Below are 13,141 nucleotides of genomic sequence, written 5' to 3' on the forward strand. Positions count from 1 at the left end.
AACAAAAGACAATGTTGGGAAACACCGCTGGGGCTCAAGGCCATTCTTTATTTCGGGAACATGACACATGTTCATTTCTTATCCCCTTCTCTGTGTTTCTTTTTGTGTCTCGCTCTTTCTTGTTGTCCCTCTCTCCCTTGTTTTGAGTGTTTCTTCTTGTTCCATTCCTTTCAATCTCACTCAACCTTTTTGTTCCATTTCTTTTCCCATTAATCCCCTCAATTCTTTCTCCCTTTGTCCCCTTTTTTCAACATTTTCTCTACAATTTGTGTCTCCTTCTACATTTACCTTTGACCTGTTTGCTCCTTTTAATGGCTTACTTTTCTTCGTTCCTTTATTTTGACAACTCAGTAGCTCCCCTCTCCTTTTTTTTTCTCCTTTTCTGTGCTAGCATTATTATTTTTCCTGCTAACCTCGTCTTTCAGTTTTTTTGTCTTATGACTCTCTTTATAGTTTAAGTTTTCCTTTGGTTTATCTTTCTTTTTATTATTATTTCAATTTTCTCTCTTTCCTCTCTTTTCTTGTTTAGTTCATTCCCTTTACTTACCTTAACATACCTAGAGCCAACCACATCTTTATCTTGATGTTTTATTGTATTTCATGTTTTTTTACATAGTAAGTTTAGTCCTAGTTTTTTGGCTAACCATGTTGTGCTTATATTCTCCCTGCACATTTCGTGGGGCAACCCACTTTTCTTGGCATTTTGAGCTTCATTTGGAGGGTTTGGCTTCTGTATTCTTCACTATTTTCCATCTATTTCATCGTGATGATGGATCATAGAGCATGAACCGAAATGTTGATGTAATAGTTTCGACATTTTAATCCAAAAATATTTACTAATTCAAGCTTATTAAGTGTTATGCCATTAGACATGGTTCAATGTATTAATTATTGTATGGATGGACTTTGCAGGTGAGGAAAATCCAAAAATTCATCTAGGCCAGCTTAAGAGATTTTCACTAAGGGAATTACAAGTTGCTACTGATGATTTTAGCAGTAAGAACATGCTTGGAAGTGGTGGATTTGGAAAGGTGTACAAAGGACGCCTTTCTAATGGTAGCTTAGTAGCTGTAAAATGTCTAAAGGAACGACGCACTCCAGGTGGAGAGTTGCAGTTTCAGACAGAAATGGAGATGATTAGCAGGGCAGTGCACAGGAATCTCCTTCGACTACTTGGTTTCTGTATGACACCCACTAAACGCATGTTTGTTTATCCCTTCATGGAAAATGGATCGGTTACATCATGGATACAAGGTCTGCAAAAGGAAATACTTTTTGCTTTATGCTGCTGTCTTGTCAAAAGTAATTCAATTTCTTGTGTCCATATAATGGAGTGTTTTTGATATTTGTAATAAACTAACTTTTAAATTCCTACGACATGTTTTATATATTTATTGACAAGATACTGATCCTATGTAAAAGAATAAGCTAGAAATTTGGCTTTTTCTTCCTGGTATTATAATTTAAATCTATTTAAAAATTTCAAGGAAAACTGACATTTATTTTATCATATAAAGGTAAAAGATGATGGATCCTGATGCCATTTACATTTAGTTGTGCCATATCTTTCAAACATAATTAGATTTTAGTTAACTGCAGCATATCTTTTAAATGCTTCAAGATTCAAAGTTATGTCCTTTTGTCTATTGTCAGTGAGATTGAGGAAGCTAGTAAGCATGATGCCATTTTAACTATATATATGTTTTTTTTGAAGAATCAGAACAAACTGCGTTGATTTAAGTGCTCTAAGTGGCAAATGAAATGTTTAAACTTGTTTTATTTTATTCATATTTCTTGTAGGGAAAAAAGAAAATGAGGCAACACTAGACTGGACTACCCGCATGTGCATTGCATTGGGTGCTGCAAGAGGTCTTTCGTACTTACATGAGGAGTGTGATCCTAAGATTATTCATCGAGATGTTAAAGCTGTTAATATCTTGCTGAATAAAGACTTTGAGGCAGTGATGGGGGATTTCGGTCTAGCAAAACTTATGAATTACAAAGACATTCATGTGGCAACTGATGTTTGTGGTACCATTGGCCACATAGCACCTGAGTACATTTCTACTGGAAAATCTTCAGAAAAGACAGATGTATATGCATATGGAATTATGTTGCTGGAACTTATCACGGGACAAAGAGCCTTTGATCTGGCACGTCTAGCAAATAATGATGATGTTTTGTTGTTGGACTGGGTATTTATCCTTATCTTTCATATTCATTGAGGGTGATTTATCTCTTTGGCATTTTTTCCTGTCCATTCTAGATTTTTTTATCCATTTATTGAATATTCTCTTTAAATCCTTTTAGTCTGCACATAATTTTGCATTATGTAGTGATCTACACATTTCATGGTTGGCTTGATTTTGTCTTGGACACGATTTTGTGCATGTTTATCTCAGATATGTATTCATTCATGTAATTGTGGATATGATGATACTTTTTTGTTTGTGTGAAGAAAACAGTCCTCATATTACACCAAAGAACATGAGGGTGACATTGTTTAAAAATTTAAATAGTAGACTTACATGGGAAATCTTGCCCTACAAAGACTAACATCTAGGCCTTTGCTCCAGGGAACAAGAAATGTACTCCTCCAAAAAAATCATTTCGTCTTTAACATGCATACTCATTTCTTGATTAAACGCATTCAACTTGTCTAGGATGAAACAATAGGTTAAACACTATAGGAGTGAGTGCTAGTTTGTAGTGGGAGATTGGTGTTTCCTCTTGCTTCAACCTCATCAACAATTATCTCTCAACCAAGTGCTGATCATAATATCTCCACCAAGTTTTATTGTCTGTATGTACAATAGACAACGTGGCTTACAAATTAGAGCTCTCTTGGGTTCATCAAGTGTTTCATGTATCTTGTCTCAAGAAGGTAACTGATGCATAGATGTTGGTCAAGACATAGCTTCCTGAGGTGGACAAGGAATTAATGTTGATTCTATATCCAGAAGTAGTGATTTATTGAAGGTTTAAGCAGTTGCACAAGAAGGTGATCATGGAAAGTGGAAGAATCTTCTTCTTTAAGATGTAACTTTAGGAGTATGAGATGTCCATACAGCAACACCCTTCTGTCCCATGATTAGTACATCATACCTCTTGATGATGTGGTCAATAGGCAAATGAATGCTCACCAACCACAGCTGATTAGAATTCACAAACAAAATATAGAAGCAAAAACATCAACACATTTAAAAGGAAAAATTAATCTTTCTTCATTAATCTCTCAGAGAACTCAATACATCACATGTCTGGGAGAAGTATGCAAACACACCACTCTTCTATACTCTACACGAGTAGAAAGTTACACTCTAGACCAATCTTTACTTTTGTATTTTTATCTCTTTTTCAAGTGCAATTACTCACTTGCAAGTTTCCTTCACTTAGTGTAATATCTTGAACTAGATTTTTTTGAATTTTAACAAATGTTTGATGAAATGCATAAAACTCACTTTTTGTTCACCAAGATCCCAATGTAGGCAAGATGAGAGCATATAGTGATTTAGGACACTATCTTTTTGGTAGCAAGTTGCATATATCTAAAATGACTGCAATGCTAGAAATGAAATTTATAACTAATGTCTTGGTGAAACAACCATCCAGACTTGCAAATTTACTCTAAACTATAGAAACTAGAAGTGAAATAGATAAATTTTTGTTTTGGCAGCATAGCCTTTCAAACTGAAACAACTATAACCTAACTGGCGGATAACCATCCAGTTATTACACATTATTATAATACTTAAGAAGATAGCAAAAGACTCCTCAAAAATCATTTATCCTTGCTAATGAATCAATTACTATACTCAACGGCAACTGAAAGACAATTTCATGACAGAAATGGTAATTACCAAGCTGAGCAGCCACTTGAAATCTTAATAATCAGCAGAGATATCAAACTGAAACAGCTGTTACAAACTAAAGCAAGTTTTTGAATAATGAGCACTAACTGAAGGCTCAATCTGCTGTCCAAATACTCAGAAAATACTGCATAAACTTAATAGTTCTAAGTTCCAACCCAGCAAGGAACAACCCTATCTACAAATGATACCGCTGATAGAAAAACCTAAACAACAGCTTTAAACTACAATATATCTATAAAATAGGTGTGGCTGGTATCAAAGCCCAAATTCACAACACAATTGCAGTGATTCCTTTTGAGAATGATATGGAAGACAAAATGAATACAATTTTTGCCTGCTTTTCCTCAAAGCCTCCAATTATCCCTCATGAAGGTGTACAATCTACACAAAGATATGGCCTACAAAAAGCGTCGTACAACTTATAAAACTAGTAACCAGCAATAATAATGGAGCAGCTAACACTAGAAATTGGTACATTTAAAATCACCATATTTTTATTAGGATAGGGTTTGCAAGCAAATAAATGATAGTCTTCAACTCTAAAACTCACTTAAAATCTGGAAACAATGCTATGACTGATTAACACAATCAACTCCACACTCAAACAATTGGAAATTGTAAACCAACACATTGGTAATCATCGGATGAAATAACTCAAATGGATAGGAGGGTTTTCATTCTTAAATCATTTTGCCAAAGAGTTTTTGTCCTAGGGAAGAAAAGAATGAACAAGTTCAATCTCAAGAAATAAGGATTTGATGGTAAATTGGAATCCTTTCTCCTTTGCCCAAAGCCTTCCTTTATAGGCATTTTTGAGGCAATAAAATATTATTTTCTATATTCTCCTATTCCCCACCATACATATTTCAAAAAATGACAAGAAATAACTTTATTAATTAACATTACGTTTGGCCCACATTTCTAGTGTCATTTTTGGCCACTCTTAATAAAACAACATTTTTTAATAATAAAACTTAAGTTGTCTTTTTTTAAACATAACTTATAATTACTTTTAGACAACTTAAGTTAAATTATTAAACTATTTCCCTTGCACCACCCCATTAGCCTACGGGAAATAAAATAGTTGACTAAGGGTTTTCATTGAAGATATTCTTGAGAAGGGGACATGATACTTTGCAAGCTTCAACCTTCTAAATGCCAAAAGATCCTATCTCAAATTTAGATCGCATATTTGTGTTCATAATTCTTGTCTATTTCAAAAGGGAAGAGTAACTAGTGGGGATGATGAAATGATTCACCTTCCAACCACTATCGGATCACAGGATTTGGGCTGAAACGCCCCAAGCTATAAACTTGAAATGGGTGACATGAGCTACATGCCAATTTTGGCATCTTGACATGCATCCAGGCATCAATATGTGACATATTGTGTGCCTATGCAACTAGAAATAAGCTTGCCAGAGTGTTCATGAAATAGTTCTTTTAAAGTTCAATTAGTGAATGACACATGGTAGGATTATCACCATGAGTCGTCATTCCATCCACATAGAGATATTTAACATGGTATTGCTGTTGCAATGCCACAATAGTTTTTTTGTTTGAGTATAATTGGAGTCGTACATACTATTGTTGTTGCTACATAACCAAATGACCCTTAACATGATATTGCTCGCTATTAGAATAATGAATGAATGGAATTTGAGAGATTTGAATGACACACACTTCAATGCGTGTATACTTGTATTTATTATTGAATAGGAAAGTTATACGGGTGGTTAGAATTTACACTGTAAGTTGCCTTCTACACAACTAATGTGATCTGATAGTACATCACTAGTACAAATGATATATTACTTTTAACAAATTGAAGCCTGTCTAACATTAACTTATATTATTTTAATGACTAAATTGGAGATAACTCAAAACTTATTGTGAAATTTGACAAAAGAATAGTACCAAGAGATTTAGTCATTAGATCAATACACCATTCTTCATGTCTATAAGTGGAGATAAATATTATCATTGTCAACCGATTGTCAATTGTAGTGATGATGAAACTCTGAAGGAAAGGAGGAGCAGAAAAATAAAACAAAATTGAAAATTGTATATTCATTAGAATGAGACATTACAGAAACATTACATTGAAGCTTCAGTTTTATCTTTCAGACACCATTACAGCTTCTTAGTGACACAACTTCTTATCTTATTACAACTTCATACTTCATAGCATTTAACAGACTTATACAGCTCTTACAGCTCTGTAGAGCTGGAATCTACCGAGAGAGTGCATACGAAATGTAAAGCCATACAATATTTAGAAAGTTGAACACATACGCAGGAGAGAGAACACCACATATGAGAATGTTATTCAAACTACCCACAAAGCGTGTGAAATCTGTAGATAGGACAGCAGACGGGTTGGATAAGTTAATGTGAAATGCAATCGAATCCTATGCAAGATCTGCTGAGATTATCAGTGTTCAATGCTGCAGATTAACTGCAGATATGAGAGATACGGAGATGACAAGATCAGCTGACACAGTTAACAGAGAAGTTGGGATTATACTTCTAACAACCTCAAGATACTTGGTACAAGCATAATAATCTAGGTTCTCTACTAAATTCAAGATTTCCTAATTATAGAAAAATAGAATTTGCAAAGTCTGAGGAAGTTGTAGATCATTCAAAACTGGGCATAATCAATGTTGTTTCACAATTGGCATTTGACATCTACTTTGTACTTGCTTTAGTGGAAAATTAAGCTATGGTGTGCTAGAGCTCACTTTTCTATGAATGAATTTTAAGTCCAAGGTAAAATATATCTTGTAGTTGATCTTTGAGTATCAACTAAGCACAAGCAGTAATATATATTTCTTTGAGTGTCTGGGCCCATATGTCCACCTGCGGGTCCTTCGTGTGCCTCCCTTAATACGCTCGAGACTTCTTCCTCCATGACACACTGCCTTAATACCTGGTTCGGCCCCATTTTGTAGAGTAACCCGTTGATGAGCGAAAAAATCCTGCTCCTTAATACGAGCTTTCTCCGTTCCCCTGGAGGCATACCCTCCAGAAATCGGGACGTCGACAAGTAGTCTCCAATCTTCTTGTACCACAAAGGAAGTACGGCTATTTGGAACAAGTGCGCATCTGGAAAATCATCATTTACTCCCTTTGGAGGTTCCCTCGACTTAATCCGGGACAGCTGGTTGGCTATGACATGGCTTCGCCCCGGTCTTACCACAATTAAAAATGTGAACTCCTGTAGTAGCAATAGCCAACGGCTTATCCTCCCCTGGATGATAGGCTTGTTTACCAAGTACATGAGTGCCTGGTGGTCTACGTAAAATGTGAATGGTGTGGCCAAGAGGTAATGACAGAATTTCTGTACGGCATAGACCATACCGAGGGCTTCACGTTCTGTGGTACTGTAGTTCTTTTCCGCCTCCGAGAGCAACCTACTGGCAAAATAAAGGGGGTGGTCCAACCCGTGTCCTCCTACCTGGGCTAATGTAGCCCCGATGGCGTAGTTTGAAGCATCCACATGAACGTGGAATTCCTTATCCCAATTTGGGTATGCCAATATGGGTGCTCCCATCAACCTTGTCTTCAACTCTTCAAAGGCCTTGCTTTGTTGCTCTGTCCAGATGTATGGTTCCCCTTTCCGTGGCAACCTATCCAACGGGTGGGACACCCCAACGAAGTTCTTGATGAACCTCCTGTAGTACCCCACATGACCAAGGAAGGATTTTATCCCGGTGACGTCCGTAGGAGGTTCCATTTCTACTATTACCCGAATCTTTCTTGGGTCTGTTTTCAATCCTTCTTTACACACAATGTGTCCAAGCAATCTTCCCAGTGGTACCATGAATCTACATTTCTTCGGATTGAGGGCCAACCGTGCCCTCCGACATCTCTCTAGGCACTCCCCGAGGGTTTTTAGGTGGGTGTCCTGTCCGCTGTAAATAGACCAATCATCCAGGAACGCTTTGAAGTTCCCCACCGACATCTTGTCGAAGATGTGCAAGATGATGCGCTGAAAGGTGGCAGGTGTATTGCATAGACCGAAGGGCATTCGGTTGTATGCATACACACCGTCCTCCACCATGAAGGTTGTTTTCAACTTATCTTCCTCCGCGATGGATATCTGGTTGTACCCAAAGAACTCATCCATGAAGGAATAGATTTCATGTCCAGCTACTTCCTCCAAGATGCTGTCGGTGAAGGGTATGGGAAACGGGTCTTTAATAGTGACAGCGTTCAGGTACCGAAAGTCTACACAGATCTGGATCTGATTGGCCTCTTTCTTGAGGGAAATCACAATGGGAGACACCCATTGGCTTGTCTGCACTTTGAAGATTATGCCTGCTTCCAACATCCACTCAATTTCGTCGTTCACCCGTGCAGCATAATTTTTGTTCATACGGTAAGGCCGCTTCCTTACCGGTTGGGCTCCCGATACTAATGTTATTCGGTGTACACACAACTCAGGGGGCACACCCTTCAAGTCCTTGTATGTCCATGCAAAGACATCCTTGTATTCAAGGAAAATTTTGAAGGCTGCGGCCTTCAGCACTGGATTCCAATCATCTCCGACAAGGATGATCTTGGTGTCACTCGTCCCCCCAAGATTTGTCTCCTTTAAATTGGCTTCCTGATATTTAATGGGCTCCCCCTTCGGGAATTGGTGTGCCGGCGTCTCATTCACCGAGGCCTCCCCTTCCTTGTACTCGCCATATTCTAGGGGAAATATATCTGGTTCTTCTTCGATGCTCAATACGTTGCACGAGGGTGTAAATAGTTCATAATCTCCCATTTGCCAATGGAAGAGGCCATTCAAGGAGTCCCCATTGTCCGCTGAGCATGCCTCCAGTTCTAACACCCCTTCGTCACTAGGCTCCATGCGGCGTCCATCTCCACCCTCTCCCAACTGGTCTCCCTCAGATTCCGAGTCGGAGGAGGATGCTAACTCCTCACTCACCATTTGCGTACAGAGATCGATCACATACTTCCTCCCCATCTTTTCCAAGGAAAGAGTATTCCGCTTCCAGTTATGGTTTGCTTTTGTTGCAATGAGCCACCCACGCTCGAGGATGGCGTCATACCCTTTCTACTTCAGGGGAATTACTACAAAATCCAACACTAATGGCTACATGCCAATCATCACTTGTTGGCCCATGAGGGTACCAAGGGGTTTAATCCCATGCTGATCTGCCCCTAGTAGGTTGAATGTGGGGGGCCACAACGTAGGCTTTCCTAGTTTTTTCCATGTGGCTTCTGGGAGCACATTTACTCCTGACCCTCCGTCCACAATAGTGTCTGTCAAGGTAGTCCCTAGTATGCCCATTTCCACCACCGCCGGTTGGCGTCCGCTATTGACTACCAACAACATGGGGTCGACCGTGGGGCTTAGGACCTCTCTTAAAGCAGGGTCGGCTGTGAGGTTCACGACCTCCCTCATTTTCACCTGTGAGGGTACAGAGTTTAAGATAGCCGTTTTTAACTGCGGCACGGTCTCCAGGTGGTCTTGTATTCTCACGGGTACCTCCATCTGCAATATTTGCCATAAGATTTCCTCTTCTCCCCTTGTTCGTGGCGGATTTGAGGTCTGGTTGCTGTTCTGTCCTTGTGCGGCCATTTCCTTTGTGATCTCGTCTCTTGCTTCCCGCACTCTCGTTGTCTCCGTGTGGGGATTTGGGTATGCACCCTGTTTGGCCTGCGCCCTTGTGATTGCCAACACTTCTGCTTCTGTGGGTTCTATGTTTAGGAGGTTTACACCAGGTTTCGGGCAATTTGCGTCCTCATGGTCGCCTGGCCCGCACCATCAGTAGAGTTGCTGAGGGTTGGCTTCCTTTGTGCAATCGCGGGCGAAGTGTCCCCATTGATTGCAGGCCCTACACTGGATCATTGGTCAGCCCTTGGCGTCATACTGGATCCAGTTTCTATTATTGTTATTATTTCTTCCGCCACCGCGTCTGTTATCCCGGTATCCTCTAGATGATGCCATTGTGTTTGTTTGTTGGCCCGTACCTACTGGTGCGGACGTTGTGGCCTGCTCTGTGAACAACACTTGGTTCATTTGCGTATTCCGGGTTTTCATGTTGTATGGGCACTCCTTGGTGGAGTGTCCCATCACTTGGCAAATCTCGCAGAATGCCTTCTTCGGGCAAGTACCCTTTGTGTGCCCCTCCTCTTTGCACTCAATGCACCATATGTCCCCTTCGGTCCGACCGGTGCTTCTCATTGTTTTGAATTCCCTCCTCATTCGCTCCATGTCTTTCTGGAGCGCTTGCACCCGTTTGCCAGCCTCGTTGTTGCTGCTGCTTTCCTGTGACGAGTCATTCTCCTCGGATGAGCTATCCTTCTTCTTTTTCTTCGATGTCTTGGTCTCGCTCTCAAGATCCATCGCTCTATTGTATGCATCTTCGTACGATGTAGGTGGAACGATTTTCATCTTCTTTTGGAGGGAATGCTTTAGTCCCTCCACGAACCATCACTTTTTCAACCCATCTGTTGGTTGACTCTCCATTTTTCCCAATAGTTCCTTCAGCCGCCGACTATAGGCTCGGAGAGTCTCGTTCTTGTTTTGCTTCGTTCCATAGATCTCGGCAACTATTTCGTTGTCATCTCTCAGGAGGCAGAACTCTGTCCCAAACTCCTTCTTTAGGTTAGGCCATGTGCGGACTTTGGCCTTATCCATGTTTGAGTATCAGTCTATGGTCACTCCCCTTAAAGTTGTTGGGAACTGTGTTACCCATTCGTCTTGGTCGGTAACACCGTTCACTGACCATATGGTTTCGCACGTTCGACAATGGCAGACGGCATCTTCCTTCCCGTTGCCATTGAACTTCGACAATTTCTGTTTACTCCCCATCGATGGGGGTTGTCTTCCTGGAGGTGGTTGTGGCTGTGTCTGTGCCCCTGCACCGCTCCCTTCGGTGCCGATGGTGTGTCCTGCGTGGGTGACTGGGGGTACGATGTTTTGCCTGCCGTGTGTAGCACCTACAGCCGTACGGTTGTCTTCCCCTTCATTCTCACCCGTGCCCACTCCTGGCTCCCTTTGGTGATCCTCACTCCGTGGTGTAAGGGATAAGTTTCTAAACTGACCCCGCGTCTCCTCGACTAGATTCCGCCATAACCTTGTTTCCTCCAGAAACTCTCCATGGCTCCGCACCCTACGGTGTTCTGGTGATGCGTAGAAATTTTCGTCGGCTTCTGCACCCTCCGTGACACCTCCTTGGTTCCCCTCGGGCCACCCTTTGGCAGGTCGTCCTTCGACAAGTTGCCTCAGCCTCCGTTTACGTTCTACTTGCTGCTCCAGAATCAAGGCCCTCTGCGCGGCCTCCCATTCGTCCGTTTCTGCTTTTTTATTTCTATCTTTATTCAATAGGTTGGGCATTAATTGCCGTACATTTCCATAATTCGCAATACATAAACCAAAACACGTCTTTATTAATTCATTTCCTCAGATACAACTCTTGTCAATGACACTTTTATTTGAATATAAAAGATTCAAGGTTCAATTCCTTCTTGGTCTGGCGCCATCCCGTTCTGCTTCTCGTCGGCTGCTATCTTCGTACTGCTGAAGGATCTATTGGCGTCGCTCTTCCTGGGCAATCTCCTCCAGGCGAGCTTGTTGTGCCAGCGATGCCTGTGCAAGCAACCGGGGAAGATGGTTCATCAACCGGTTTACTGCCGGGCTCACCTCCAACGCTGTCCACATGGCACTTGGTGGGATTTCCGTCTCCGTCGCCTCTCGTCGGACGTAGGTCTGGATGGCTACTTGGAGCAGAATTGAAAATTCTCTCGTTGTGGTGTCTTCTCCTGTGTAAAGTTTTGTTCGTGCGTCGTCGGCCTCTGGGTTTATCTCACCAACGGATAGGCCCATCGTGTCCGTGCACCATCCGCGTCTTCCGTTCTCGAGTACGTCTAGGCAGTGACGCGAAATGTTTGCCCTCTTGGGTGAATAACTTAAAACATAAAGCACGTAATGCAGAATAATAATGCCATAGATATCAGATGCAATATAAGAGGTGTTATTCCATTCATAATTGTGTGTTACAAGTTACATTCCGAAGTATATAAAGATACCGAGGGGGTGCGAGCACCAATCGTCGCACCTCAACGACCACCCCTCGGTTGCCAACTAACCAAAACAATTACACATAATTAACTAGTCTTACTTTCGTGTACAATAATGCCGCCAACAAGTACCTTGAATATTGCAACACTTGTTTTGCTACTTGCTAATGAACAAGTTCTAGTTGGGCTAAAATTTAAGAGATATACCAAAAAACAAATATCTGGTCGTTTGAATGTAAGATATATCAAATTACCTACCAATTGTTTTTAGAGAGATTTATCATAGGTTTTCAGCTTCAACCTGACCTCCATAGGTTTGGTGGAAGGATGATCCGTAAACATGGAGGATATTCTTCACACTTGTTTGTCAATAATGGATTTTAGTCTTGGTTAAAGACAGCAAACAAGACTAACTTCAAATCGCATTAATTGAACAAGGAAATGAAGCATAATAGAGAGAAAACATCATAAATGGAGGTACATATACCCTAGAGAAATCCTGTTTGGGTGAAAACTCCAGCTGAAAGGTGAGCAAAATCTCACTTAGTACCTCAAAGATGGCATTACAAAGATGTCCCAGCCCATAGGCTTGCTGGACAAAACTCCTACACCTTTGTCTAAGCTCTAAAATAGCCTTCAAGAACTCTCAAATCATTTCACCCGCCTTTAATACTAAGACAATCAAAACACTTGGGGTTCTATCTCAACCCTCAACAAAACATTAAAGTCACTAAGAATGATGCATACACATCCCATAGGAACTATAAATAATATAACGATGCATTTGGGAGCTGAAGAGATAAAGAAATTATGCCAAGAAGAGGAAACATGGAGAATTGGGACAACATTGGTGCCACAAACAATTGTGACAATTGTCCACATTCCCAAATCATGCCATGAAGTACAAAAATCTGTTCCTTCATGGACTAAAGGATTCCAAACAACCATGCAAAACCATTCAAAGGATTCATAACAAACTTGACCTGATTCATGAAAATAAAATGGTCATTTAGTCAAAAACCTACACCTAAGCAATACATAGAAGGCCTCGATTACTCATATCAAACACAAAACAAATATCATATTTTAGTTGCCGCAATGCAGTGACCTACCACTTATGATGGAAATATCATCATCATAGACAACAAGAATCATAATGCCATCACCATTGGCTTTGACATAGAGATTTGGATTAGAAAGAATTTTTCTGAATCCATGATCTTGAAGGT

The 13,141-nt window shown here is 40.6% G+C and overlaps 1 protein-coding gene across 5 annotated transcripts in view; it reads left to right on the forward strand.

Annotated features, from left to right (window-relative positions):
• The window catches only part of LOC131065179 (LRR receptor kinase BAK1), a 189,255-nt gene that overhangs the window by 146,209 nt on the left and 29,905 nt on the right, over positions 1-13,141 (forward strand). For all 5 annotated transcript variants that reach the window (XM_057999626.2, XM_057999625.2, XM_057999623.2 and 2 more), the window contains 2 exons: positions 913-1,254; positions 1,801-2,195. In XM_057999626.2, the coding sequence (XP_057855609.2) occupies positions 913-1,254; positions 1,801-2,195 (737 nt within the window). The remainder of the gene's footprint in view (positions 1-912; positions 1,255-1,800; positions 2,196-13,141) is intronic.

This window comes from Cryptomeria japonica, chromosome 10, assembly GCF_030272615.1.
Source record: "Cryptomeria japonica chromosome 10, Sugi_1.0, whole genome shotgun sequence".
Classification (NCBI taxonomy): domain Eukaryota; kingdom Viridiplantae; phylum Streptophyta; class Pinopsida; order Cupressales; family Cupressaceae; genus Cryptomeria; species Cryptomeria japonica.